This window comes from Dromaius novaehollandiae, chromosome 31 (genome assembly GCF_036370855.1).
Source record: "Dromaius novaehollandiae isolate bDroNov1 chromosome 31, bDroNov1.hap1, whole genome shotgun sequence".
Classification (NCBI taxonomy): Eukaryota; Metazoa; Chordata; class Aves; order Casuariiformes; family Dromaiidae; genus Dromaius; species Dromaius novaehollandiae.
Genome location: NC_088129.1, coordinates 1,098,995 through 1,125,474, shown reverse-complemented (window position 1 = coordinate 1,125,474; position 26,480 = coordinate 1,098,995). Strand labels below are relative to the sequence as shown.

General features: G+C 50.2%; 1 protein-coding gene across 1 annotated transcript; it reads right to left on the bottom strand.

Annotated features, from left to right (window-relative positions):
* Window positions 1-1,014: 1,014 nt before the first annotated feature.
* LOC112993759 (butyrophilin subfamily 2 member A2-like) lies at window positions 1,015-23,356 on the bottom strand. Its single transcript, XM_064499547.1, has 27 exons — window positions 23,186-23,356; window positions 21,324-21,665; window positions 20,594-20,857; window positions 19,613-19,876; window positions 18,912-18,965; window positions 16,969-16,989; window positions 15,908-15,928; window positions 15,595-15,615; window positions 14,868-14,912; window positions 14,408-14,428; window positions 13,587-13,607; window positions 13,274-13,294; window positions 12,547-12,591; window positions 12,080-12,100; window positions 11,400-11,420; window positions 11,083-11,103; window positions 10,356-10,400; window positions 9,894-9,914; window positions 9,214-9,234; window positions 8,897-8,917; window positions 8,170-8,214; window positions 7,245-7,265; window positions 6,424-6,444; window positions 5,921-5,941; window positions 4,911-4,931; window positions 3,257-3,283; window positions 1,015-2,068 (listed from the first exon to the last, which is right to left on the bottom strand). The coding sequence occupies exons 1-27, from the start codon at window positions 23,307-23,309 to the stop codon at window positions 1,542-1,544; spliced, it is 2,118 nt and encodes a 705-aa protein (XP_064355617.1). The 5' UTR covers window positions 23,310-23,356; the 3' UTR covers window positions 1,015-1,541.
* Between the last annotated feature and the right edge of the window lie 3,124 nt (window positions 23,357-26,480).

The following is a 26,480-nucleotide window of genomic DNA, read 5'->3' as shown; positions in this document are numbered from 1 at the left end:
AGTTGTTTCTTCCCAAACTGTCATGTTCCTCGTGTACAGCTGCAGAAAATAAAAGATGTAAAAGCTGTTGCTTGCTTCTACCTGACCTCTGTCTAACCACAGAGGTAACAGTTACACTTCTATTTGTTTCCCATGGATACAGTTAGTACCTTCTTTGAGATACAAAATTATTGTTCCTGACTAATAGGAGAGAGCTCAGCTAAGGTCAACACTTTGCTATTCTAAGTACTTATTTCAACTCAGCGTATCCTGGAGTCCTTTCCAAGGCAGAACTTACTAAGACCAGATTCTTCCAGCTTCATCAGATTCAGATGTGAAAGAGGACCATCTTGAAAATTAGGCTACCTCAGTTTTTAGGGGCTTTTGATTGGTCACTGCCACTTTCCTGATGGCCCCAGGAAAGGACCACCGAATGGCAGAAAATTCTGAAAAATAAAGGAAAGAACAGCCTAGAAAATGTGGCTGAGATCACAGGTAAACACCAACCAAGAGAAGACTAACATAGAGGAGGAGGAAAAGATTTTTTTAGGGCTGCCTGCAAGGTGAGTCATGCTAGAAATTCTCCATGTAAACTCATATACATATACATATACATATACATGTACTCTGACCTGAAAAATAATGTAGCCATCTGTAGCTACACCAAACAATATCTGAGCACAGCTGACACAAGAGTTTACTTGAAGGTCTGTTTCATGTTGACCATGTGGATGTTGATTACACTAATTCATTATTTTGAATACACATCATTGTGATTGTGGATAGTGCTGCGTCCCTGGAGTGGTCTGCAAAGTCATGGTAATTCCTGTCAACAGGGCTGAGTAGCTGTTGTGTGGAGTTCTGATTTGTGGCTTCTTCATTTCCAGTGTCTCTGTTCACTCAGGTATCTCATTAATACTTGAAATATCTGGGATTACCAGAGAGGGACAAAATATTTGCACAGGAGGATGTTAACGCTGAAAGATGCACCAGTTGGCCCAGAGTAACAAATAAATGTCAATACTGTCAGGAAGGGTATGTGAGATTTACAAAGGGCTTTATATGAGTCTGAAGAGAGAGAGGCCTTTCCAAACTTCTGAGAATTCCACTCAGAAAAATGAGGGAGAGGGGCTACCTTTATAGGGTGTGCCTTTGTGGAGAAGTGTTTTTGCATTTATGACCTGGAGTTCGGCTTTGTAGCTAAATGCAGCACCACTGCCACAGTGCAGCAGTCCAAAACGAAACCTCAGGGAATGACTATCATTGAAATGTATTAAAAGAACTGGAAAAATCTCCAGAAATTTGTTCGTGAGAGAAACATATCATTTAAAGAATTGTGGTATGGGGCAGTGTTCTCTTCTGCTCACACAGTGAATATATTGGATAAAATACATTAAAAAAATGAAAAAAAGGAAAATATTTTAAACAAAAGTATTAATGTGCAACATAAAATATGATCAAATACATGTAATACATAAATTGCTATTAAGCATTACATTTGTCTAAGAGAATGATATAATCTGATTTTTCATTTCACAACAAAATTACCATATTTAAAATAATTACTCCTCTTTAACTGAGCAGATTCTCATTGTTGATTCTTTCTGGGAATTTTTAAAGAATGGATACACTTCCTCAGAGAATGCACAGTCTTTAAACGTGAATATCACAGACATGTCAGTTACATTGAAAAAGGTCAAATGCCTCTCTTCATAATTAAGGTAAACTCCAATTTTCCTGGGCTTTTTCTGCACCATGACCCGAGTCCAAGGGTCAGTTCTCGCCCAGTAATCTTTCAAACTTGAGCCCAGAACCCAGAATCCTTCTTTCAGTGACAGGGAAATTATTCCTTTCCTCTGGATGGATTTTCTGGCGACTCCCAGGTCCCAATCATTGCTTTTTTCAACTTCCACCTCCCAGTAATGCTTCCCAGATGAGAAACCTTCTGAGCCCAACACGCAGACAGCTGAATCGAATCTCTCTTCATTCTGTGTCACTTTCTGAGCATATGAATTATGCCTAAAACTCTTCCCGTCCTCAGCAATAGACAAGTTTGGATGGGCTGTGCCCACATCAGCCTTGACATCATCTGCAACAAGTATATATTTGAGCCTTTATAATCACTTCTCTAAAGCCAAATATTCAAGAAGAGAACGAAACTGTATTCTACAGACTTTCTTCTTGAAAATCTCCCTACAACTAGTCTAGAAAGACCTGTAGCCTAGAGTGCAGAAGCACTGCAGTCATGCATTATTTGCATTTTAACTTTAAAATATTTCATTGTCAAGTGAAACTTATTTGAAAAAAACCCCTCAACATAACACCCATCATAGGCAGTACACTGCAATAAGTTACATAGTTGGACATGGTGATCTACTAAACAAGGTGCCACTGCAATTTTGGGGATCAACTTCACCTCCTAAGGCGACAGTCCAAAAAACAGAGTTTTGGTAACTTCCAGAGGAAAAAAGTATCTCTTGGTGTAGTGAGGCAGATACCAACTTTAAGGTTCAGCAGTGTCAGTCGAGGAAAATGTCAGAAAAGTTATTATAGGCCTAATGCACTTGAAATCTGTGTGGGTTCAATGAATGCAGAGTGTCTGACACCATCAGTTTAGATCTGAAGAAACTTTGAATAGATCAGTGGAGTTGAAAGGCAGTGATTTAGGTATAAAGAAGAACAGGACCAAACTCAACCCCCTGCAATATTTTTATGGTGGGATTTTTTTTTTTGGGGGGGGTAAACTTTGCTGATTAAAAGAAACCATTCTTAACTTTACTGAGTTCTCTGGCAGGAGGTTCCATAGTGATAGGTCTTTCCATTTTGATCCAGAAAATGTACTATTCAACAAGAAACACTGAAGGAAGTCAAATGCTACTTATAGAAACCAGTTTCATTTGCTGAATGTGTTTGGCTGGCATTTTTAGTTTTTGCTTTCTTTCAAAAACCTAAGAACACTTAAAACTAAAATTTTCACAGTTAGTCTCTTCTTTGAATGATGTTGAAATGTTCCATTATCCTCAATGGACATTATTCTCAATGGACATACTTACACCTTTTAATCACCTTTCTTAGTTTAACAGTGACTGAATTTTAAGATCTGGGGTTAAAAGTTTTAACTAAACCTGAGGTAAAGCAAATCTCCGTATCACTAGAATAAAAGGTGCTGGCCTGACTCACAGTCCAGTCCATGCTCAGCACTGTTTCTGCTGTGTGCACAGGTTCTGTGGTGGCCCTCAAGCCACAGAGTACACATAAGTAAATGTTTTATTTTTACCTGCATAGCCACGAGCCTTTCTGAATTCTGGGGAAAAAAAAAAAAAAAAAAAAGGAATGAAAAGTTTTCCCAACTCCAAATTTTCCTACAGGTGGCAGAAAAGAAATCTCACACTTAAGTCAGGTTACAGTAACAAAACAGGGAGGTCAAACCATGCAGAGAGTATAACAGGTCAACTGATAGTCAGATTCTCTCTCACTTACTCTCTCAAACCCTATGACTAACCATGAGGTCTCAATTAAGACCCTAAACTAGAATGAGACTGCTAGCCTACCTGGAAACTACTTTCCCTCTCCGGTCCCTTGAAGTCCCATTTGCTGTCTTGCCTGGGGTTCACCCAGACAGCCATCAGTCACTGCACATTTCACACTGCCTGAGCTCCCTGATCAGCAGCTTGGCATTTCTGGGGATGCAGAAAGACAGTCCCCTGTGTGACACTCATGGAGATAATGTCCAGACACATTTCACACATTTATCAGGCTCAGGTGGATATGAAGGAACAGCTCAGGTAAATTTTGCCTGCATTGTCAGCAAACCCTTTGAAGGCAGGAGGAAGTGCAATTTCCTGGTGAGTCTCTGAGCCTGTGTAACTGTGAAAGCTTTGTGGAATGGTGGCTGGGGAGGGAAGGACAACAGAAAAGATGTGTCAAATGCAGAACCTGTAGGATGAATGGAGCTGCTGAGAAGTCAAGTCCTATAAGTAGATATTAAATATTGTTCAGGGCAGAATCAGCTGAGCTTGTGCTTTGGGTGTGACAGATGTCAAGAAAGACATGACAGCGAAGGCTTATGAAATCCTGAGCTGTCAGTTTAATGGACTACCTCAAAGGTAATTATCTGCATGGAAAAAATGTCTACTTTGGGGTGAATGACTTAGTAGCTGAGCAAAACACACTGTGCAGACAGGTGTGAGATGTGCACTTGGAACTGTCTGCAGAAAAGGCTTTGAAACCCCAGGAATACAAATTACAAACCCTATGTTCATTGCACTGGAAAACAGAAATCCACCCCTTCTTCTGTACAGACTTTCTCTTTCCCTAGGTTTAAGCCTCAGAGTCCATGAGGATTTTATAGCCTGAGCAAGTGCTGAATTTAGTCTGAGGGATGTGGACAAGGAAACAAAGAGATGATCCAGTTTTTCTCATTATGGAGCCCAATTGTATATTGTGACTACAAGGAAAAGATCCATGAGAAAAATAGGCCCAATATCCTTCTCTGGAGAAGAAAGTAAGAAATAGGTGTGGAGTGGTGGTTTGGGGAAGAACCTCAAAAATCAGTCTTTCTGTTCCTGCCACTAGAAGGGGAATGGGAAGAAGAAATGCAGTGATTATGATTTTGCATCTATCCATCTCTTTGAATAGCAGGAGCCTCCCTCATGCTGATTGCTACCCCTGCAGCAGCCAGATTTGATTTCTGGGTGCTGTCACAGTTGCATAATGCTTTGGCCATAGCTACTTTCCTGCCCTGGAAATACGTTGCTTGTGGATTGCCCAGTTCACCTGAGATGAGGCCCACCTCAGAGAAGCAAGAATGTCCCAGGTAGTGCAAAGTAACAGACAGATGAGGAACTGGTTTGGGGCAAAGAAATACAAGAGACCTGTATTTCATCGAAACAAATGCAGTGTTGCAACTTAATACACAACAATGGACTCACCAATTTCTCTCCTCTGATCCACTGCAAAAAAGATAGAAGGACAGAGAGAAAGCATTACTATGGTACAAATTTCAGTACTTTTCACTATTTAAAGCACTACAGAATGGCTTGTGATTTGGATAAATTCATTAATATCAAAGTTCAGCCATATCCTGTAAAGCCATGCATCAATCCACTAGTTCTGGAGTCTCCACAGATTTTCATGCAGTCAGATCTACCTAACATTCACAGTCATTCATCAATGGACTCTTGTCTTCCCTATGCGTACAAGGAGGATCTTTTCAAACAAGGAAGGCTGGAATGTAAAAGCGATGGGGGACAACACCTAGTATGTCAGAGGGTAACAGAGATAAAAGTATAGCCAGCTCATAAAAGCTGGAGGTGACTACAGGCCACTGCAAGAATTAAGTGTCTTAACAAAAGGAACCAAGGACCATTGCGGCTGCCATGGGTAACTCCCTCTGTGGGAAGGAGTCATATCAGGTTTCAGATCTGGTTTCAAAGCAGAAAAAGTTTCTTGTGGATTGAACAACACATTTTCAATAACCACAGATATGTACCTACATAAAACATAAAAAAAACCCACTGAAGACAAACATTCCCCCAAGATTAAATGAAGAAAGGATCCCCCTATACTAGGCATGGGGGATCCAATTTAAAAAAAGGACAAATACATTCAAAGAACAAGAAGAAATTAACTTGACAAGGCCAAGAAGCCTGCACCATTGCTATTTAAATGGCTGTAAAAGTCAAGAGCCATACCTAAATCAGGCAAGGACAACCAGATCCAGGACCCACAGACTTACCAATCTACATTTCACAGTGTGAGGGAAGACAAGAACATAAAAATAGGACATGCAAAGTTGGTGCCCTAAACTCCCAGTGCAAAAGGCAAATGCTACCCCACCAATGGACAATAAAAGAAATTGAGAAAAACTCCAGATTAGACTAATCTCAAATGAATTGCCCTTGATAACAGACACAGACTCTGCACAGCCAGGCAGACTCACCATTCTCCTTCTGCAGTTTATCTGCAACAACACAAGGGGAAGGAAGGACATCTTAGTTAGCATGCCGTTCCCTGGAAAGGCAAGGCGGCCAGGCGGCCCAGGGAGCCCAGGCGGAGTGGCAGGAGCAAAGCCTACTTGCAGCCGCAGCCCTGCTATGCCTCGACTCTGCTACCATCTGGCCAGCGAGGAGCTGCAGTAGCCCACCCACCACCACCCCACGCCTCCTTCCTGCATCTCACACAAGCAACTCCAGCGTGTGTTTCCCAAATGGACTGGGCATTGCGTCCCCCACCCCACAGGTGGCCAAGGAGCAGAGAGGAGGGCAATGCAAAGGCTGCTTGCAGCAGCAGCCCTGCTGAGCCACGGGGCATTAGCCTGGGCCTTTGGCAGCACTGGTGGGTGGGTGGGTGTTGGAGAGAGGGTGCTTGTGGGGTGTCCCTGCTCACGCTCTGCAAGGCCTCTGTGCCACGGGGGAAAGATTCTGGGCAATGAGACCAGCTCACCTTTCTCTGCTCGAAGTTGTTCTGCCGAGTGGCCATGGAGAAGAGCAGAAGAAGACATCAAGTCAGGACAGACCAATAACTTACAGACAAGTCCCTCCACCCTCGAGCTGTTCAGCCCAGCGAGGGACACAAAGAGCCTCTCGCATGACAGATGGCTCACCCCCTTTGCCCCTACCCCTCCTAACAAGCTTCTGACTTTACAAGGTCTCTGTCCAACCTCCCAACTGCCATCACTCCCTTCCCGGCAGGGCCCCACCACCACTGTGTGCTCATGGCCCTCCGGCCACCTCCCCCACATCTCTCCCTTCCCACAACAGCCCCTTCCCTCACCCGCCTTGACGCACCACAGCCTCCACCAGAGCCCAAACCACCAAACGTCCCCTGCACACCTCTGACCTAAATCCTGGGGATGCCAGAGCCTCCCTGCTGTGAGGCCCATGGCTCCCTCCTCGCACAGACCCTGCCCTCACCCGCCTTGACGCACCACAGCCTGCACCAGACACAACACCACCAAACACCCCCTCCCCACCTCCCATCCAGACCCCGGGGATGCCAGAGCCTCCCTGCTATTGGCGTCATGACTCCCTCCTCGGGTAGCTCTCCGCGGGCACTGTGCATGCAAGGAGGAGGAGGGAAAGCTGGGAAATGCTGCCTTGAGCCCTGCTCTGCCTCAGCATGCCTGACACCAAACAGGCAGCCTCGGCAGGCTCTCCTCCCTATCTCGGGCTCTCAGTGGACACTTGTCCTCTGCTCTCCCACCCTTGGATCCACTCCCACTAACAGCTGGCAGACACAGTCTCCGCGCAGCCGGGAAAACTCACCATTCTCCCTCTGCAGTTTCTCTGCAACAACACAGGGAAAGGCAGGACACCTTGGTTAGCACGCTGTCTTGTCCCCAAGAAAGGCAATGGGGCCAGGTGTCCCAGGGGGCCTGGGGCACCGGGAGAGATGGCAGCAGCTCCCGGGCCTCACAGCACCATTGTGATCAGGTAGTGCCAGAAGCTCTGCCCTACCTGTGTCCTCAGCCAAGGACACACGGGTGGTTGCGGGCCTGACACACTCCTCTTGGACAAAGGACGCTGGCTGGCCTGATGGACCACATGGCACCCCGAGCCACCCCACACTCCCAGCTCCCTGCCCACGCTACCCCACACCCATCAGGGACCTTCTTGGCACAGCACAGGAAGCCTTCTCCAAAGCAGACTTTACTGCCACCAGCACCTGCAGCCAGGCCCACCTGGCCTTCTGTGGGCACACAGCCTCCACACAGCCAGGAAAACTCACCATTCTCCCTCTGCAGTTTCTCTGCAACAACACAGGGAAAGGGAGGACATCTTGGTTAGCACGCAGTTCCCCAAAAAGGCAATGGGGCCAGGTGTCCGATGGGGCCCAGGGCACCGGGAGAAGTGGCAGCTGCTCCCGGGCCTCACAGCACCATTGTGATCGGGTAGTGCCAGGTGCTCTGCCCCACCTGTGTCCTCAGCCAAGGACACATGGGTGGTTGCAGGCCTGACACACTCCTCTTGGACAAAGCATGCTGGTTGGTTGCCCGGGCCACCCGGCACCCCGAGCCACCCCACACTCCCAGCTCCCTGCCCGCGTAACCCCACACCCATCAGGGCCCTTCTCGGCTCAGCACAGGAAGCCTTCTCCAAAGCAGACTTTGCTGCCACCAGCACCTGCAGCCAGGGCCCCTGGCCTCCTGTGGGCACACAGCTGTGGTGGCAGGCCACGGCACGCACTCACCCTTCTCTGCATCCTGCCCCGCCTCTCGTTGCGCCTGCAGCTCCTCTGCAAAACAGGCATGGGTGGGTGGGCAGAAGGCAAAGCAATGACGGCGTGCCACCTGCGGGGGCTCTGGCCAGCGCTGGCGAGAAGGGCTCCTGGTGCTCCCAGCACAGCAGCCTCCAGCCGCCACGGGAGTCCAGCCCAGAGCCCTCCCACCCACGCGCTCGCCATGCCACAGGGCAACAGCCCTGCCTAGCCCACGCAGCCAGTGCTGCTGCCGCCTGCACAGGTGTCACACCACATGCCGTTGCTCACGGGGCAGATGTCACAGACCCACCCTGCGCCTCGACTCTGCCACCCTCTGGCCAGGGAGGAGCTGCAGTAGCCCCACCCACCACCACCCCACGCCTCCTTTCTGCCGCTCACACAAGCAACTCCAGCGTGCCTTTCCCAATGGGACTGGGCATTGCATTGCCATGGACAGGGGCTGTTTGCCCTGCTGGGTCACAGTTTCTCCCCACAGCTCGGCAGGAAGGGCCAAGAGCCTTTGGGAGCCCAGGCAGGCTGGAAGTGGGCACCGCTGTGAGGACGACATCCCACAGGCCCTGCCAAATGCACGCAGGTGAAGCAGAGCAGCCAAGCAGCTCAGGAGAGGGTGATCCCCATCGCAGGCACCTCGGCACTGCAGAGCTGCCCACGCCTTTCCCCAGGAAAGGACACCCGCGGCCCGCGCCAGCAGACTTACCAATCTGGCGGTCAGAGCGTGCTGAAAGACAAAGACATCACACATGGCACCTGCACAGTTGCTCTTGGGAGCCCTCACCCAGAAGCAAGAGGCCAAAGACACCCCACAGGTGGCCAAGGGGCAGAGAGGAGGGCAATGCAAAGGCTGCTTGCAGCAGCAGCCCAGCTGAGCCACGGGGCATTAGCCTGGGCCTTTGGCAGCACTGGTGGGTGGGTGGGTGGGAGTTGGAGAGAGAGTGCTTGTGGGGCGTCCCTGCTCACGCTTTGCAAGGCCTCTGTGCCACGGGGGAAAGATTCTGGGCAATGAGACCAGCTTACCTTTCTCTGCTCGAAGTTGTTCTGTCAAGTGGCCATGGAGAAGAGCAGAAGAAGACATCAAGTCAGGACAGACCAATAACTTACGGACAAGTCCCTCCACCCTCGAGCTGTTCAGCCCAGCGAGGGACACAAAGAGCCTCTCGCATGACAGATGGCTCACCCCCTTTGCCCCTACCCCTCCTAACAAGCTTCTGACTTTACAAGGTCTCTGTCCAACCTCCCAACTGCCATCACTCCCTTCCCGGCAGGGCCCCACCACCACTGTGTGCTCATGGCCCTCCGGCCACCTGCCCCACATCTCTCCCTTCCACAACAGCCCCTTCCCTCACCTGCCTTGACGCACCACAACCTGCACCAGACACAACACCACCAAACACCCCCTCCCCACCTCCCATCCAGACCCCGGGGATGCCAGAGCCTCCCTGCTATTGGCGTCATGACTCCCTCCTCGGGTAGCTCTCCGCAGGCACTGTGCATGCAAGGAGGAGGAGGGAAAGCTGGGAAATGCTGCCTTGAGCCCTGCTCTGCCTCAGCATGCCTGACACCAAACAGGCAGCCTCGGCAGGCTCTCCTCCCTATCTCGGGCTCTCAGTGGACACTTGTCCTCTGCTCTCCCACCCTTGGATCCACTCCCACTAACAGCTGGCAGACACAGCCTCCGCGCAGCCGGGAAAACTCACCATTCTCCCTCTGCAGTTTCTCTGCAACAACACAGGGAAAGGGAGGACATCTTGGTTAGCACGCAGTTCCCCAAAAAGGCAATGGGGCCAGGTGTCCGATGGGGCCCAGGGCACCGGGAGAAGTGGCAGCTGCTCCCGGGCCTCACAGCACCATTGTGATCGGGTAGTGCCAGGTGCTCTGCCCCACCTGTGTCCTCAGCCAAGGACACATGGGTGGTTGCAGGCCTGACACACTCCTCTTGGACAAAGCATGCTGGTTGGTTGCCCGGGCCACCCGGCACCCCGAGCCACCCCACACTCCCAGCTCCCTGCCCGCGTAACCCCACACCCATCAGGGCCCTTCTCGGCTCAGCACAGGAAGCCTTCTCCAAAGCAGACTTTGCTGCCACCAGCACCTGCAGCCAGGGCCCCTGGCCTCCTGTGGGCACACAGCTGTGGTGGCAGGCCACGGCACGCACTCACCCTTCTCTGCATCCTGCCCCGCCTCTCGTTGCGCCTGCAGCTCCTCTGCAAAACAGGCATGGGTGGGTGGGCAGAAGGCAAAGCAATGACGGCGTGCCACCTGCGGGGGCTCTGGCCAGCGCTGGCGAGAAGGGCTCCTGGTGCTCCCAGCACAGCAGCCTCCAGCCGCCACGGGAGTCCAGCCCAGAGCCCTCCCACCCACGCGCTCGCCATGCCACAGGGCAACAGCCCTGCCTAGCCCACGCAGCCAGTGCTGCTGCCGCCTGCACAGGTGTCACACCACATGCCGTTGCTCACGGGGCAGATGTCACAGACCCACCCTGCGCCTCGACTCTGCCACCCTCTGGCCAGGGAGGAGCTGCAGTAGCCCCACCCACCACCACCCCACGCCTCCTTTCTGCCGCTCACACAAGCAACTCCAGCGTGCCTTTCCCAATGGGACTGGGCATTGCATTGCCATGGACAGGGGCTGTTTGCCCTGCTGGGTCACAGTTTCTCCCCACAGCTCGGCAGGAAGGGCCAAGAGCCTTTGGGAGCCCAGGCAGGCTGGAAGTGGGCACCGCTGTGAGGACGACATCCCACAGGCCCTGCCAAATGCACGCAGGTGAAGCAGAGCAGCCAAGCAGCTCAGGAGAGGGTGATCCCCATCGCAGGCACCTCGGCACTGCAGAGCTGCCCACGCCTTTCCCCAGGAAAGGACACCCGCGGCCCGCGCCAGCAGACTTACCAATCTGGCGGTCAGAGCGTGCTGAAAGACAAAGACATCACACATGGCACCTGCACAGTTGCTCTTGGGAGCCCTCACCCAGAAGCAAGAGGCCAAAGACACCCCACAGGTGGCCAAGGGGCAGAGAGGAGGGCAATGCAAAGGCTGCTTGCAGCAGCAGCCCAGCTGAGCCACGGGGCATTAGCCTGGGCCTTTGGCAGCACTGGTGGGTGGGTGGGTGGGAGTTGGAGAGAGAGTGCTTGTGGGGCGTCCCTGCTCACGCTTTGCAAGGCCTCTGTGCCACGGGGGAAAGATTCTGGGCAATGAGACCAGCTTACCTTTCTCTGCTCGAAGTTGTTCTGTCAAGTGGCCATGGAGAAGAGCAGAAGAAGACATCAAGTCAGGACAGACCAATAACTTACGGACAAGTCCCTCCACCCTCGAGCTGTTCAGCCCAGCGAGGGACACAAAGAGCCTCTCGCATGACAGATGGCTCACCCCCTTTGCCCCTACCCCTCCTAACAAGCTTCTGACTTTACAAGGTCTCTGTCCAACCTCCCAACTGCCATCACTCCCTTCCCGGCAGGGCCCCACCACCACTGTGTGCTCATGGCCCTCCGGCCACCTGCCCCACATCTCTCCCTTCCACAACAGCCCCTTCCCTCACCTGCCTTGACGCACCACAACCTGCACCAGACACAACACCACCAAACACCCCCTCCCCACCTCCCATCCAGACCCCGGGGATGCCAGAGCCTCCCTGCTATTGGCGTCATGACTCCCTCCTCGGGTAGCTCTCCGCAGGCACTGTGCATGCAAGGAGGAGGAGGGAAAGCTGGGAAATGCTGCCTTGAGCCCTGCTCTGCCTCAGCATGCCTGACACCAAACAGGCAGCCTCGGCAGGCTCTCCTCCCTATCTCGGGCTCTCAGTGGACACTTGTCCTCTGCTCTCCCACCCTTGGATCCACTCCCACTAACAGCTGGCAGACACAGCCTCCGCGCAGCCGGGAAAACTCACCATTCTCCCTCTGCAGTTTCTCTGCAACAACACAGGGAAAGGGAGGACACCTTGGTTAGCACGCTGTCTTGTCCCCAAGAAAGGCAAGGGGGCCAGGTGTCCGATGGGGCCCAGGGCACCGGGAGAAGTGGCAGCAGCTCCCGGGCCTCACAGCACCATTGTGATCGGGCGATGTCTGATGCTCTGCCCCACCTGTGTCCTCAGCCAAGGACACACGGGTGGCCATGGCTATGACACACTCCTCTTGGACAAAGGACGCTGGCTGGCCTGATGGACCACATGGCACCCCGAGCCACCCCACACTCCCAGCTCCCTGCCCGCATAACCCCACATCCATCAGGGCCCTTCTCGGCTCAGCACAGGAAGCCTTCTGCAAGACAGACTTTGCTGCCACCAGCACCTGCAAGCAGGGCCCCTGGCCTCCTGTGGGCACACAGCTGTGGTGGCAGGCCACGGCACGCACTCACCCTTCTCTGCATCCTGCCCCGCCTCTCGTTGCGCCTGCAGCTCCTCTGCAAAACAGGCATGGGTGGGTGGGCAGAAGGCAAAGCAATGACGGCGTGCCACCTGCGGGGGCTCTGGCCAGCGCTGGCGAGAAGGGCTCCTGGTGCTCCCAGCACAGCAGCCTCCAGCCGCCACGGGAGTCCAGCCCAGAGCCCTCCCACCCACGCGCTCGCCATGCCACAGGGCAACAGCCCTGCCTAGCCCACGCAGCCAGTGCTGCTGCCGCCTGCACAGGTGTCACACCACATGCCGTTGCTCACGGGGCAGATGTCACAGACCCACCCTGCGCCTCGACTCTGCCACCCTCTGGCCAGGGAGGAGCTGCAGTAGCCCCACCCACCACCACCCCACGCCTCCTTTCTGCCGCTCACACAAGCAACTCCAGCGTGCCTTTCCCAATGGGACTGGGCATTGCATAGTCGTGACCGGGGGCTCTTTGCCCTGCTGGGTCACAGTTTCTCCCCACAGCTCGGCAGGAAGGGCCAAGAGCCTTTGGGAGCCCAGGCAGGCTGGAAGTGGGCACCGCTGTGAGGACGACATCCCACAGGCCCTGCCAAATGCACGCAGGTGAAGCAGAGCAGCCAAGCAGCTCAGGAGAGGGTGATCCCCATCGCAGGCACCTCGGCACTGCAGAGCTGCCCACGCCTTTCCCCAGGAAAGGACACCCGCGGCCCGCGCCAGCAGACTTACCAATCTGGCGGTCAGAGCGTGCTGAAAGACAAAGACATCACACATGGCACCTGCACAGTTGCTCTTGGGAGCCCCCACCCAGAAGCAAGAGGCCAAAGACACCCCACAGGTGGCCAAGGGGCAGAGAGGAGGGCAATGCAAAGGCTGCTTGCAGCAGCAGCCCTGCTGAGCCACGGGGCATTAGCCTGGGCCTTTGGCAGCACTGGTGGGTGGGTGGGTGTTGGAGGGAGGGTGCTTGTGGGGTGTCCCTGCTCATGCTTTGCAAGACCTCTGTGCCACGGGGGAAAGATTCTGGGCAATGAGACCAGCTCACCTTTCTCTGCTCGAAGTTGTTCTGTCAAGTGGCCGTGTGGAACAGCAGAAGAAGACATCAAGTCAGGACAGACCAATAACTTACAGACAAGTCCCTCCACCCTGGAGCTGCTCAGTCCAGCGAGGGACACAAAGAGCCTCTCGCATGACAGACGGCTCACCCCCTTTGCCCCTACCCCTCCTAACAAGCTTCTGACTTTACAAGGTCTCTGTCCAACCTCCCAACTGCCATCACTCCCTTCCCGGCAGGGCCCCACCACCACTGTGTGCTCATGGCCCTCCGGCCACCTCCCCCACATCTCTCCCTTCCCACAACAGCCCCTTCCCTCACCCGCCTTGACGCACCACAGCCTCCACCAGAGCCCAAACCACCAAACGTCCCCTGCACACCTCTGACCTAAATCCTGGGGATGCCAGAGCCTCCCTGCTGTGAGGCCCATGGCTCCCTCCTCGCACAGACCCTGCCCTCACCCGCCTTGACGCACCACAGCCTGCACCAGACACAACACCACCAAACACCCCCTCCCCACCTCCCATCCAGACCCCGGGGATGCCAGAGCCTCCCTGCTGTGGGTGTCATGACTCCCTCCTCGGGTAGCTCTCCGCGGGCACTGTGCATGCAAGGAGGAGGAGGGAAAGCTGGGAAATGCTGCCTTGAGCCCTGCTCTGCCTCAGCATGCCTGACACCAAACAGGCAGCCTCGGCAGGCTCTCCTCCCTATCTCGGGCTCTCAGTGGACACTTGTCCTCTGCTCTCCCACCCTTGGATCCACTCCCACTAACAGCTGGCAGACACAGCCTCCGCGCAGCTGGGAAAACTCACCATTCTCCCTCTGCAGTTTCTCTGCAACAACACAGGGAAAGGGAGGACACCTTGGTTAGCACGCAGTTCCCCAAAAAGGCAATGGGGCCAGGTGTCCCAGGGGCCCGGGGCACCGGGAGAGATGGCAGCAGCTCCCAGGCCTCACAGCACCATTGTGATCGGGTAGTGCCAGGTGCTCTGCCCCACCTGTGTCCTCAGCCAAGGACACACGGGTGGCCATGGCTATGACACACTCCTCTTGGACAAAGGACGCTGGCTGGCCTGATGGGCCACATGGCCCCTGGACCACCCCACACTCCCAGCTCTGTACCCGCATAACCCCACATCCATCAGGGCCCTTCTCGGCTCAGCACAGGAAGCCTTCTCCAAAGCAGACTTTGCTGCCACCAGCACCTGCAGCCAGGGCTGCTGGCCTCCTGTGGGCACACAGCTGTGGTGGCAGGCCACGGCACGCACTCACCCTTCTCTGCATCCTGCCCCGCCTCTCGTTGCGCCTGCAGCTCCTCTGCAAAACAGGCATGGGTGGGTGGGCAGAAGGCAAAGCAATGACGGCGTGCCACCTGCGGGGGCTCTGGCCAGCGCTGGCGAGAAGGGCTCCTGGTGCTCCCAGCACAGCAGCCTCCAGCCACCACGGGAGTCCAGCCCAGAGCCCTCCCACCCACGCGCTCGCCATGCCACAGGGCAACAGCCCTGCCTAGCCCACGCAGCCAGTGCTGCTGCCGCCTGCACAGGTGTCACACCACATGCCGTTGCTCACGGGGCAGATGTCACAGACCCACCCTGCGCCTCGACTCTGCCACCATCTGGCCAGGGAGGAGCTGCAGTAGCCCCACCCACCACCACCCCACGCCTCCTTTCTGCCGCTCACACAAGCAACTCCAGCGTGCCTTTCCCAATGGGACTGGGCATTGCATTGCCATGGACAGGGGCTGTTTGCCCTGCTGGGTCACAGTTTCTCCCCACAGCTCGGCAGGAAGGGCCAAGAGCCTTTGGGAGCCCAGGCAGGCTGGAAGTGGGCACCGCTGTGAGGACGACATCCCACAGGCCCTGCCAAATGCACGCAGGTGAAGCAGAGCAGCCAAGCAGCTCAGGAGAGGGTGATCCCCATCGCAGGCACCTCGGCACTGCAGAGCTGCCCACGCCTTTCCCCAGGAAAGGACACCCGCGGCCCGCGCCAGCAGACTTACCAATCTGGCGGTCAGAGCGTGCTGAAAGACAAAGACATCACACATGGCACCTGCACAGTTGCTCTTGGGAGCCCCCACCCAGAAGCAAGAGGCCAAAGACACCCCACAGGTGGTCAAGGGGCAGAGAGGAGGGCAATGCAAAGGCTGCTTGCAGCAGCAGCCCTGCTGAGCCATGGGGCATTAGCCTGGGCCTTTGGCAGCAGTGGTGGGTGGGTGGGTGTTGGAGAGAGGGTGCTTGTGGGGTGTCCCTGCTCATGCTTTGCAAGACCTCTGTGCCACGGGGGAAAGATTCTGGGCAATGAGACCAGCTTACCTTTCTCTGCTCGAAGTTGTTCTGTCAAGTGGCCGTGGAGAAGAGCAGAAGAAGACATCAAGTCAGGACAGACCAATAACTTACGGACAAGTCCCTCCACCCTCGAGCTGTTCAGCCCAGCGAGGGACACAGAGAGCCTCTCGCATGACAGATGGCTCACCCCCTTTGCCCCTACCCCTCCTAACAAGCTTCTGACTTTACAAGGTCTCTGTCCAACCTCCTAACTGCCATCACTCCCTTCCCGGCAGGGCCCCACCACCACTGTGTGCTCATGGTCCTCCGGCCACCTCCCCCACATCTCTCCCTTCCACAACAGCCCCTTCCCTCACCCGCCTTGACACACCACAGCCTCCACCAGACACAACACCACCAAACACCCCCTCCCCACCTCCCATCCAGACCCCGGGGATGCCAGAGCCTCCCTGCTGTGGGTGTCATGACTCCCTCCTCGGGTAGCTCTCCGCGGGCACTGTGCATGCAAGGAGGAGGAGGGAAAGCTGGGAAATGCTGCCTTGAGCCCTGCTCTGCCTCAGCATGCCTGACACCAAACAGGCAGCCTCGGCAGGCTCTCCTCCCTATCTCGGGCTCTCAGTGGACACTTGTCCTCTGCTCTCCCACCCTTGGATCCACTCCCACTAACAGCTGGCAGACACAGCCTCCGCGCAGCTGGGAAAACTCACCATTCTCCCTCTGCAGTTTCTCTGCAACAACACAGGGAAAGGGAGGACTTCTTGGTTAGCATCAGAGCTTTCTCTTTTTTTTTGGATGTGCCTAGTCTGACTCACACCATCCCTCACTTTCACACACCATGGGAGAGTGCAGAACAAAAAGGTACTCCAAACTTTTTCTTTACAATAATACACCTAGTGCCTTTGTTTTGTCATTGGTGGTAATGGGCAAGATAGGGGTGAGAAATTTCTCTGTATTCCCTGTTTAATCCATGTGTCAGTGAAACAAAATCAACATGTGTTGCGAGGTTCTTTATGGATGGCCTCCCACCTTCAGGCCTTTATCCACTCATAGCCTTCAGATATGGCTCCCAGAGGCTTAGGAAAACTTACCTATCTCCTGTTTATGTTTTTCTGAAAAAAAACCAAAAAACAAAAAGACAAGGGGTAAAGAGGAGAGATTGGTTAGTACTGCCAGTATTGGTGGCTGTCATCCCTTCTTTCATCATCTTCCACTAATCAGAAGACTTCTGCCTCTGACATCTTGGTGCTTTTGCTTCAAGAAGTCAGACGCCATACCCTATGCCATCTTTACCAAACTATTGAAGCCCGCTTCCCTCAGCCTTTCCTCACAGTTCACATGTGCTAGATCTCTGACTATCTTCTGCACCCTCTCCAGTATCTCCATCTTTCTCTTCAACTGGAGACCTCAAACTGTACACGTTGTTCTAGGTGCAGCCAGTGTTGCATAAAGGGTCATAACAACTTCCCTTTTTTGGCTGGCCATAACATAGCCCCATGCATAGTTTGCCTTATTCGTAATGAGAGCACACCTTTAGATGAGCTCAACCCAGTTAATTTTCATTAGGGCTGCTACTCAGCCAGGTGTTCATTTTCATGCCTTACACCTCTGGGGCAAGTTCCCTAGGGTCAGCCTCATCTGCAACCTTATTTTTCTCGTGGGTGTCAGTTGAATTCTTCTTGTCTCACTGTACATGTGAAATACTGTCTAGTGGAAGCCACGTTTGGTTTCAATGCTGCAGAGCAGGATATATAGTTGAAATACCCTATCAGGGCTTCTGACAAGTGTGAAGTCCCAGTAGACATAATTTGGTACCGGGGAAGGAGATGGGAAGAGCATGAAAATGCTGCATTGATAACCCAGGTCCCCTTTCGTAGGGAAGGAATAAGGAGATCTAGGCATGAATCATCCTTCCGTAAAGTAAATGTCTGAAAATATTTTCCTCCTACAGTTTGCTGATTTCACCCCATGACCCTAGAGCAGAAGTGGAAAACTAGCTGAAACTTCACTCCAAACCTTTAAAGAATCACAGATGCATAACACTTACAATATAAACTACAGGTTTATGTTTAGAAGAAATAAACAAAAAAGCAAGCAAAGTCACTTGTCCCAATGAAATGGTGCCATAAGACATTTGCTAAAAACCCTAAGATAAATGTCAAAAATAGAACAACATTAATATCGTCATAACTGAATCTGAAGCAGTTAAATTAGGAATGTCATGATCTAAAAGAGGATAGATTTGTATTATTTCTCTCAGAATCTGAATTCTTCATACACTGAACAAAAACTGAGGCTCTTATTTCATGCAGAAATGCCCCAGAGGCTTTCTTAGCAGTCTTGGCCAGCCACAGGAAGCATCAATGTCCAGAAAACATGTACTCCTTTTTTTTCTCAGAAAAGCCAGACCGTTTACTTCCTTCAGCTAATAGCAGGTTTGCCAAAATATGTGATTTCAGTTGTCTCCAAATATTTGCAAATACTAGTTGATTTGCTGGATTCCATCCAGTGGAAAAAAGCAATGAGCATAGAAAGACACCAAACTCCCGATGTCCTAACAGGCAGATGCCCAATTCATAATGAATGGCTTTTGTATTCTGTGTGCTAGGGCACCAGAAATAAAATAAACAAATAATATGAACAAGAATGCTCAGAAAAAGAAAGAAGTGTTTGTAGTTGGAAAAAAAAATGACTTCAGAAAGTTTGGGTACTAGAGGCACAGAAGGTCTGGGAAGAGAAAGAGAAGTATTTTTCTGAGATTAGGAGGAAAGATTTTGATTTTTGAAGATGAAGGATATATTTGGAACAGTGGAATAGCCCTTAAGTGAATTCAGTGAATAAGCCTGAGATTCACTTGAATGAACACAGAGTTGTGATGTTTTTTCGGAAGAATGAGCCATCCCTGCCCTGGGATGCCTGTCCCCCTTGGGAAGACTGTAGGGAGCTAGACATACTGGGTTAAAGTGAGATCAGAAGTTCAATGGCAAGAAGACCTGGGTAAAGGAGTCTCTGGCATAAGGGACAATGAACTTACCTATTAAGATAACTGCACAAAAGAGACAAATAAACCAGAACCAGCCACCGTTTTCTGAAAAATTGAAAAAAAAAATCCCTAGAAAAACAGTGACATGAATTTTCTTGCAATATAGCACTCACATAGAGCAGCAGTGGAGTCACATGATCTGCACCATTTGGACATGGTTGACAGAATAGTTTCAATAAAAATTGATTTGGAAATGTGATCATGAACACAAAAATCCTTAAAGAAAGCTTAAATATGACACAGGTATTTGCATTTTATATCTATGCTTTGTGTCCAAGAATTTTCCACTGGCACAAATCTCAGCAGCTGACAGTGTAAAGACCTGCCAGAGAAACCTTTCTCCCAGCAATGAAAAATGCAGGTTCATGCTGGGAAACAGGCTCGTGTGCATTTGTCTCAGGAGCCCGCTGTTTACCTGCCTTTTCATAGATCAGCAGACACTCTTCTTTCAGCCACAGTCTTGATATTGCGGTCCTATGACTGCAGAGCGCTTCACTACCTTTCTCAAAATTTTGAGCAATAGAGTCCAGAAGGGGATCAACTACTGAGTGTTGTGGGAAATGAGTAAAATAGCTAACAGCATTAGGCCCATCCTCATCATTAGTGAAGAATAATGTCTGAGTGAGAAGAGGGCAATTTCTTTTGCTCAGATAATGCCAAAGCACATGAGATAGCCCTTAATTGCTGCATACCTGACTTTTGAGCAAGGAGATGTAGACCAAATTCCGTATCAGTGGTCACGAAAGCAGCTGGCGGTTGTCCACAGGGTATCTCAATGGAGCTTTCTATTGCAAAAATATTGTCGTTCTCCTGCAGAATGTGTGTCTCAGCCAATGAAGACAGGTCTTCTCCTTCGTGATTTACCCACATGATTTTGGGCTTAACATATGATCCTCTTATTCTGCTTCTGTATGTACAAGTGCTTGGCTTTTGCAAAATCATTTCATTCATGGCACCTGAAAAAGAGGACACTTAACACAACCACATCTGACACAACACAGAAATACTGAGTGTACCATGAAAAAAGATCTCATAGAACACCTGCATTTTTTTGTTGTTGTTTCATCTCCAGTCAAACCCATCTGGATTTGAGCATTTAATTTCAAAAACTTCAAAAGCAGCAGGAAGACCTTTCACTTTTTCTACTTGCAGGTTTGTAACTTTCTGTCTAAATCAACACAGATTTTCACAAGAAGCTCTCAGTAAGATCAGTGCAGGCTACAGAAACGAGCAGCTAGACATAAAAAAGCATCGTTTGTGCTCTGTGATTTTAGTGACTGGAAGGCCCTTCACAGGCAGCAAGGCTGCCTTGGAATCAAGCCCCCTAACTGTTCCTCTTTTCCATAGTTTCCTGCATGCAGAATCTTTATATTGTGCATCGTGAATTTAAAGGAAAGCAGTGCTGTGGGAACGTCTTACACCAAGAACAGTGAGAAGGCTGCCCTCAGCACTTCCATGGATCATCATTTCATGGTGTCCCCCTGAAGATGTCACAAGGCTAGCCCAAGCCTCCATAAGCCAACAACAAAGATTTCTCCTAAAGAAGAGATCCTGCAGGATGCCTGGGGTCTCATGGAAGATGCTGAGAGCTGCCCAATTTCAGATCTTTTAGCAATGATGCAGGAGTCTGAGCCCCTCAACAATGCAAGTGCAAGTGTAAAAATGTGACCTACCAGTTCGGCTTTTCTTTGCTTTGGGGAGTATGACAGCACATGTCACATCTACGTTATCGCAAGGCACAGTGATGTTGCTTTGTACTGTGAAAAAGTCTTCCTCATTCCAGGTTACATTGGTCTTGGCCTCCACATTTATTATCTTTCCTCCATAATTTGTCCAAAGGACTTCAGGCTTTGGGTACCATCCTTTTGACTTACATGTATAGCAACACATGCTCTCCTCTAGCTGATTCCTTTGAAAAGTTGGCTTATTCCCCATCTCTGTAACAAAGTTAGAGTTATTGCCATAAGGTGCTCTCTGGAAGAGGCTATTTCCATGTTAGCATTTGGGACAGATCTTCTGGGATGGGGGATTTCCACCTGGGAGGGAAAAGGGAGCTTTACCACATCCTTCTGCTCACTGCACATTGGCAAATACCCTCCCCAATTATTTTTATTTGTACCATTCAAAACAGCTTTAGTCAGAGGGGCTGAACATTCACAATCCTAGAATAGTAAATAAGAGGGATATTCAGCATCTTAATTCACATGTCCTGTCCCACTCAGCACCCAAATTTTAGCTGTCCAGAGCTGAAGCAAGACTCTCCAGTTTTTTCCTTTGCTTATGGCCCCGTGAGAAGGTGTCAATGTCTAGCAGGGAACAGGCAGACCCAAAGAGTCACAATGGGAATTGAACTCAGCATAGTCATAGCAGATTACATTTCATTGCGAAAATCTCCCTGCTTACTTGTGACATCAAGGTGAGTAATAGCTTCCTGTGAGCCAATATCGCCTTTCACAGCACAAACATATGCCCCCTCATCTGCTACTTGCACTTGACGGATAATCAAGAGAAGTGCTCTTCTCTCCCAGCGTCCCTCAGTCCTGCACCATTCTTCATTCTGGCACTGCTCCACCACCCCTCCCAGGCTGGGGGAAAAACACAGTGTGGTATTCTTCCCCTCTTCCTTTTTGTACCACAGCACGCTCATATTAGAGGGGATAGTGTCTGCCAGCCAGCAGTGCAGAGTCACTTGCTCTCCAACAAGGACAACTGGGGGATCAATGATGATGGTGATGGGAACGTCACCTGAAAAGAAGAGGTAGGAGAAAAGGCATTGCTTTTCCCTGCAAATGTAATCTTTCCTCAGAGGGAGCAAAATGGAAAAACTAGATGTGTTGGGTGAGTCCAAAAGAGAAGGCTGAGCTCTAAGTTAGAGCCTCACAGTCTCCACAGTAATGTGGACAGGATCATAAGTCATTGCTACCAGCTCTTCCAGGCACAGACATGCTTAAGGTTACATATACATATACATTATATACATTATCATATCATATCATATACATTAGTTGTGTTATATATTCATATGTCTGTCCTTCAAGGCATTATAAGGGATTGTTGGCAGCAGTATGTACAGGAGGACAATGAGGATGCTGCTGTGTGGGCTGCAAACCACAGCTCACTGAGCTCGGATCAGTTTACCACACACGAGGTGCTCTGTTGCAATCATCTGTGCATAGGCCTTTGCTCTGCAAAGGCCCTGGCTGTGACACTCACTCAAGGTTGACCATACCTCTTCCATGTGTGCTGTGTGGTAAGATAATACACCTGGGCTGTGTCCCTGAAATAGATGACACCCCAGAGCAGCACTGAATTGTGGTATCTGTCATCATTTGAGATGACTGACATTATCCCAGACTTGTGCTTGGAGCTGTCAGACACAACACAGGATCTACAGTAGATATGCTCCTTTCTACAGTAAATCCGCTCCTTTCTACAGTAGATCTGCTCCTTTCTGAAATATGAACTGAAGTGCAGGCATGGTATCTTAGAATAACTGGCTGTGAATGTCTACATTTAGGGAACTGAACTGAATATTACATCTATTTTAAGAGACCAGCAATACTCTGTCTTTGTGGGTTTGATACACGAGGTTGTTCTTGGCCTGCTCATGGTGGATACAAGAGCAATCTGAATGCAAATGTGAAAGTTGAGGGGCTGGAATAGTAACAGCCATTCTGTGCTTTTCCACTTTCCCTTAGCAGAGAGGTCTGGAGACCCACCTCAGAAGCTGAGTAATGGGAGGGTTCAAGGTGGCTGAAACTAGTAGTTAAAGTCAGAGCTGACTCCTGACCTTAAAGATGGAGATAAGATTAAAACAAGTATCCTTAAGGTGATTCATGGAGCGATAGGCATCTCAGACCTAACCAGTCTCCTTCTGGAGATGTAAATCCACATAGCCAAAGTCAGATTTCATTAATCCTCTCTCCCCTAGGTTCTCTTGACTCTGGACAATGCTCCTTTCATGGTCAGCAACTAAGATGGGCAAAAAAAGAGATATTTAGCCTTGAGGCACTCCCTTTCTTTTACTAATGCAACAGTGTGGAAGGTTTTTCTTCATGCTGAAAGAAAAGATTTGGAAGAAAGGGAGGGGAACTAGAACATATTTCAAAAGCTAATCTCAGCTTGCTCTGTGGTTTATATTTTCTTCTTTTCATTGCATGACACTGATATTGCACAGGATTTTGGAAATCAGCATAAGGGTTCATCACACTTATTCCTATTCTGCAGCAAAGGTGAATGGGTGGATATATTAGAGAGTTTCTTACCTGTAAACCACTTTGCAAATAAAAAACATATTGGAACAACAAAGAACAATGCTGTTTTGAGCTGGCTTTCTGAGCATAGGAACTGTATGATGCGCACATTCCTTAAATCTTCAAAAATACTCATATTGGTCAAGTTTCTCCCGGAAGCAGATGATATGCTGTGAGAATGAACAACAACTCCTGAGAGGAATAAAGCAGAAGTAAATGAATCCTGATAAACACAAAAGCTCTTTCTGGAGCAAGGCATAGAAACCTCCACACCTCTTTGCCACATAAGGGCTGTACCCACTGAATGCATAACTGAGGGGCAGCAGAGTCCTGGGAAGAATAGATGGGACCCATAACATAGATGTCAGACATCGAGAGTGGAAGTTATCTAGCTCAATGGTACCATCTGCACTGCAGTCAGTCATGCTAGCCACATATGAGCTGGCTGTCCCGATCTCATTTACAACGAATGGACAGAAACAAGCATTTCCAAGGCACGACTCCTGTGACTTGGATGTCAGGGACAAGAATTCTGCCCAGAGATTCAGAGCCTTGCTCTCTGTTGACCATTAAAGGGGCTAGGGTGATTAGTGGAGGGGCAACCCAGAGGCTGTGGGGTATATAAAGTGGGAAACAACTGATGCACCAGCTGCTGATGTTTATCCTGAAGTGCAAAATGTGTGACGTGGGTAGAAAGCAAACAATAGTGAGATTGCATGAAACCAAGTATATAGGACTCTCATCTGGGTCTTTTTCCCCTCAGCTGTTTAAGCATCTTTTAAAAGATTAAAAAAGAAGAAGCAGGCAAAGCAACATACACAGGATGGAAAAATCTTTCTCTCTTATTTAAACCCTTCATGAACATATTTTTAACCAGGCTTCTTGTTACTATCTGACATAGTTTTGACATGAGCTCAGTTCACACCATGATTCCCACCAACGGTTTAAATGGTGGTGAAAGCCTTCCTTTTGCATCTCAGGATCTCAGCAGAGCTTAAACACTTGATTGCTGTCTACTTCTGTATTTCAGGGGGTTGTTTCATTGGTGGTGTGCTGAGGAATATTTTTGCCTCATTTCCTCCTTCCCCCCCAGTTATGTATGCTGCCAGACACTGGGCGGTTTTCCAGCATGCTCTGTCAGCATTGCTATCTTAGGCTGGAAGTGTCCTCAAATTTAGACCGCCAGAATAAACCTGTAAGTGATTTTTGCTTCCTAGGGATCTACTTCACAAGCGTGGAGTTGCTTTACTATTGCTTTACCTGGGGCCAAGGTTTGGGGATTTCTAATATGTCATACTATTTTGATTCTAAATGATACAAACACAGTATGCAGCTCTTAGAACTGATGCAGCTTTGCCCTCATTGTAATTGAGAATAATTCTGTTTTGGTGTAAGCTCTGTATTTCCTATTTCTGCTGGCTAAACTCTTGCAACTCTGTATTATACTAGAACATAACTGAGCAACACAGGGAGCACGGACAGATCCTTGATCCCCTCATTCCAGCTGCATTCTCTGATCTGGAGTGCCTCTTGCCTGCTCTCTCAGCATTAAGAATTGTGCCTTTTGCACAGCATTCTCAGCTTTGTCATTGTCAGGGCCGTAAGTACACTAATGGACCTTAATGGCCCTGACTACCCTCGCCTGGGGTCTCCAGCCATACCCTGTGCCCATTGCTCTAGGAGCTTCATTTAAGCTTGGGCCATGAATTTTAGTCTTGTCTCTGGCCCTGCCTTCTGGAGGAACCTTGGATTTTTTTCTGTAGGTAGTTTGCCTCCTGGGTGGACTTTGGATCAGCACTAGGGCTTACCTCCATCTTTGTTTGCTTTTGCTTCTGACTAGACTCCCTAGACTCCCAAGACCCGGTTTATCCCTTTGCCTTGTCTGGGGCTGTTCATGGACCCTGTTGCCAGCACCTGGCTCTGCCTGCCATCTCCAGACCCCGTGGGACTGCTCCCTTTTTGTGGGGTCATTCTCAGCTCCTGGTTGTCTTTCTCTGCAGGAACAGCTGGCTATCTTAGCTCTCTGACTGTCCCTTTCCTGGGGCATAGGAACATCTGACTTTCATCAAAAAAGTCTGATGAAAGGCCAAAAATCCAGGATTCCCACTGTCAGCCTTGCACTTACATTATTAGGCTCTTGATCAATAAGCAGGCTGTGCCACCTGCCCTTGATGGCTTTTTCTAGGGAGCTGAGCTGAGCTTCATGCTTCCCTATTTTCCTTGGCACTGCAGCAGTCTGTCACCTGGTGCATGATCCTGGGGTGAAGAATGCTATCCTGGAAGCAGGTATGAGACAGGGTCACAGAAAACCCTGCTTTTGTTGTTACAGACTAGCAGGAAATGGCATCAGCCTTCTAGATCCTAGGGGACTGTACAGTCCTGGTCACTGTGCAGGAGAATAATGTTCTCTATCTGTTTTCTTCATGGATGATTGAGAGAGAGAGTGTGACTGTTCTGGCTCCCCAGCAATCTCCTTGTAAATTTTTGAGGGTCCTGACAAGCAGTGCTCCTCTGTGCATGCAGTCCCATTTAGTTGTGACTTACTACTACCAGACACTATCTTCCTTCTGTTACAATACCTCTCATAGCTAAATCAATTAGGCTATGACCCTTGGCATGCCTCACCCCACGTCTCTATGGCTACATTATCTTGCACCTGCAATCCACCTTAGCTTCAGCAAGCTCGTACTCTTGTCCTGTCTCAGTAGAAAATATCAACAAACTGCCGTTGGGCAATAAAAGAGCTTTTATGTAGGGCAGCCAAACTGGAGTAACTGTTAGTACTGTGAGGAAGCACCTGTAGAGTATGTCATGACTTGAAAGGATCTAACATTTACTCTAAATGTACAGAGTATGAGAGGGAGGCAATGCAAGCATAGTACAGGAAAATGCTGCACGTCATAGTGATCACCTCAAAGGCAGGTTAAGGGATAACAATACATCCCCAAGTAAGTCTCTTTCCTCTGCTTTATTGAACGCCACAGTCCAAACTGCACAGCTGCTCCTCAGAGAAGCACAAATACTTATAAAAATGCGTAATTATCCACACTGATTACCGGTTCAGAAGTCATTCCCATGAGAAAGGTCTCACTTATAAGATCTTCTCATAACAGCCTACCAGAAGGGCAGCGTATTATCATGTTCTTTTCAACCATTCAAGATTTCAAAAGAAGGAAAACTCAGTAAAAAGTATATCTGGCTGTCATTGTTGTGTATAACCTTGCCCTCTTCTTCTGCAACCTCTTATTCCTTGTTATGCTAAATATTTCTACCTATATTATATACTTTTATAGATTTTATCATTTCA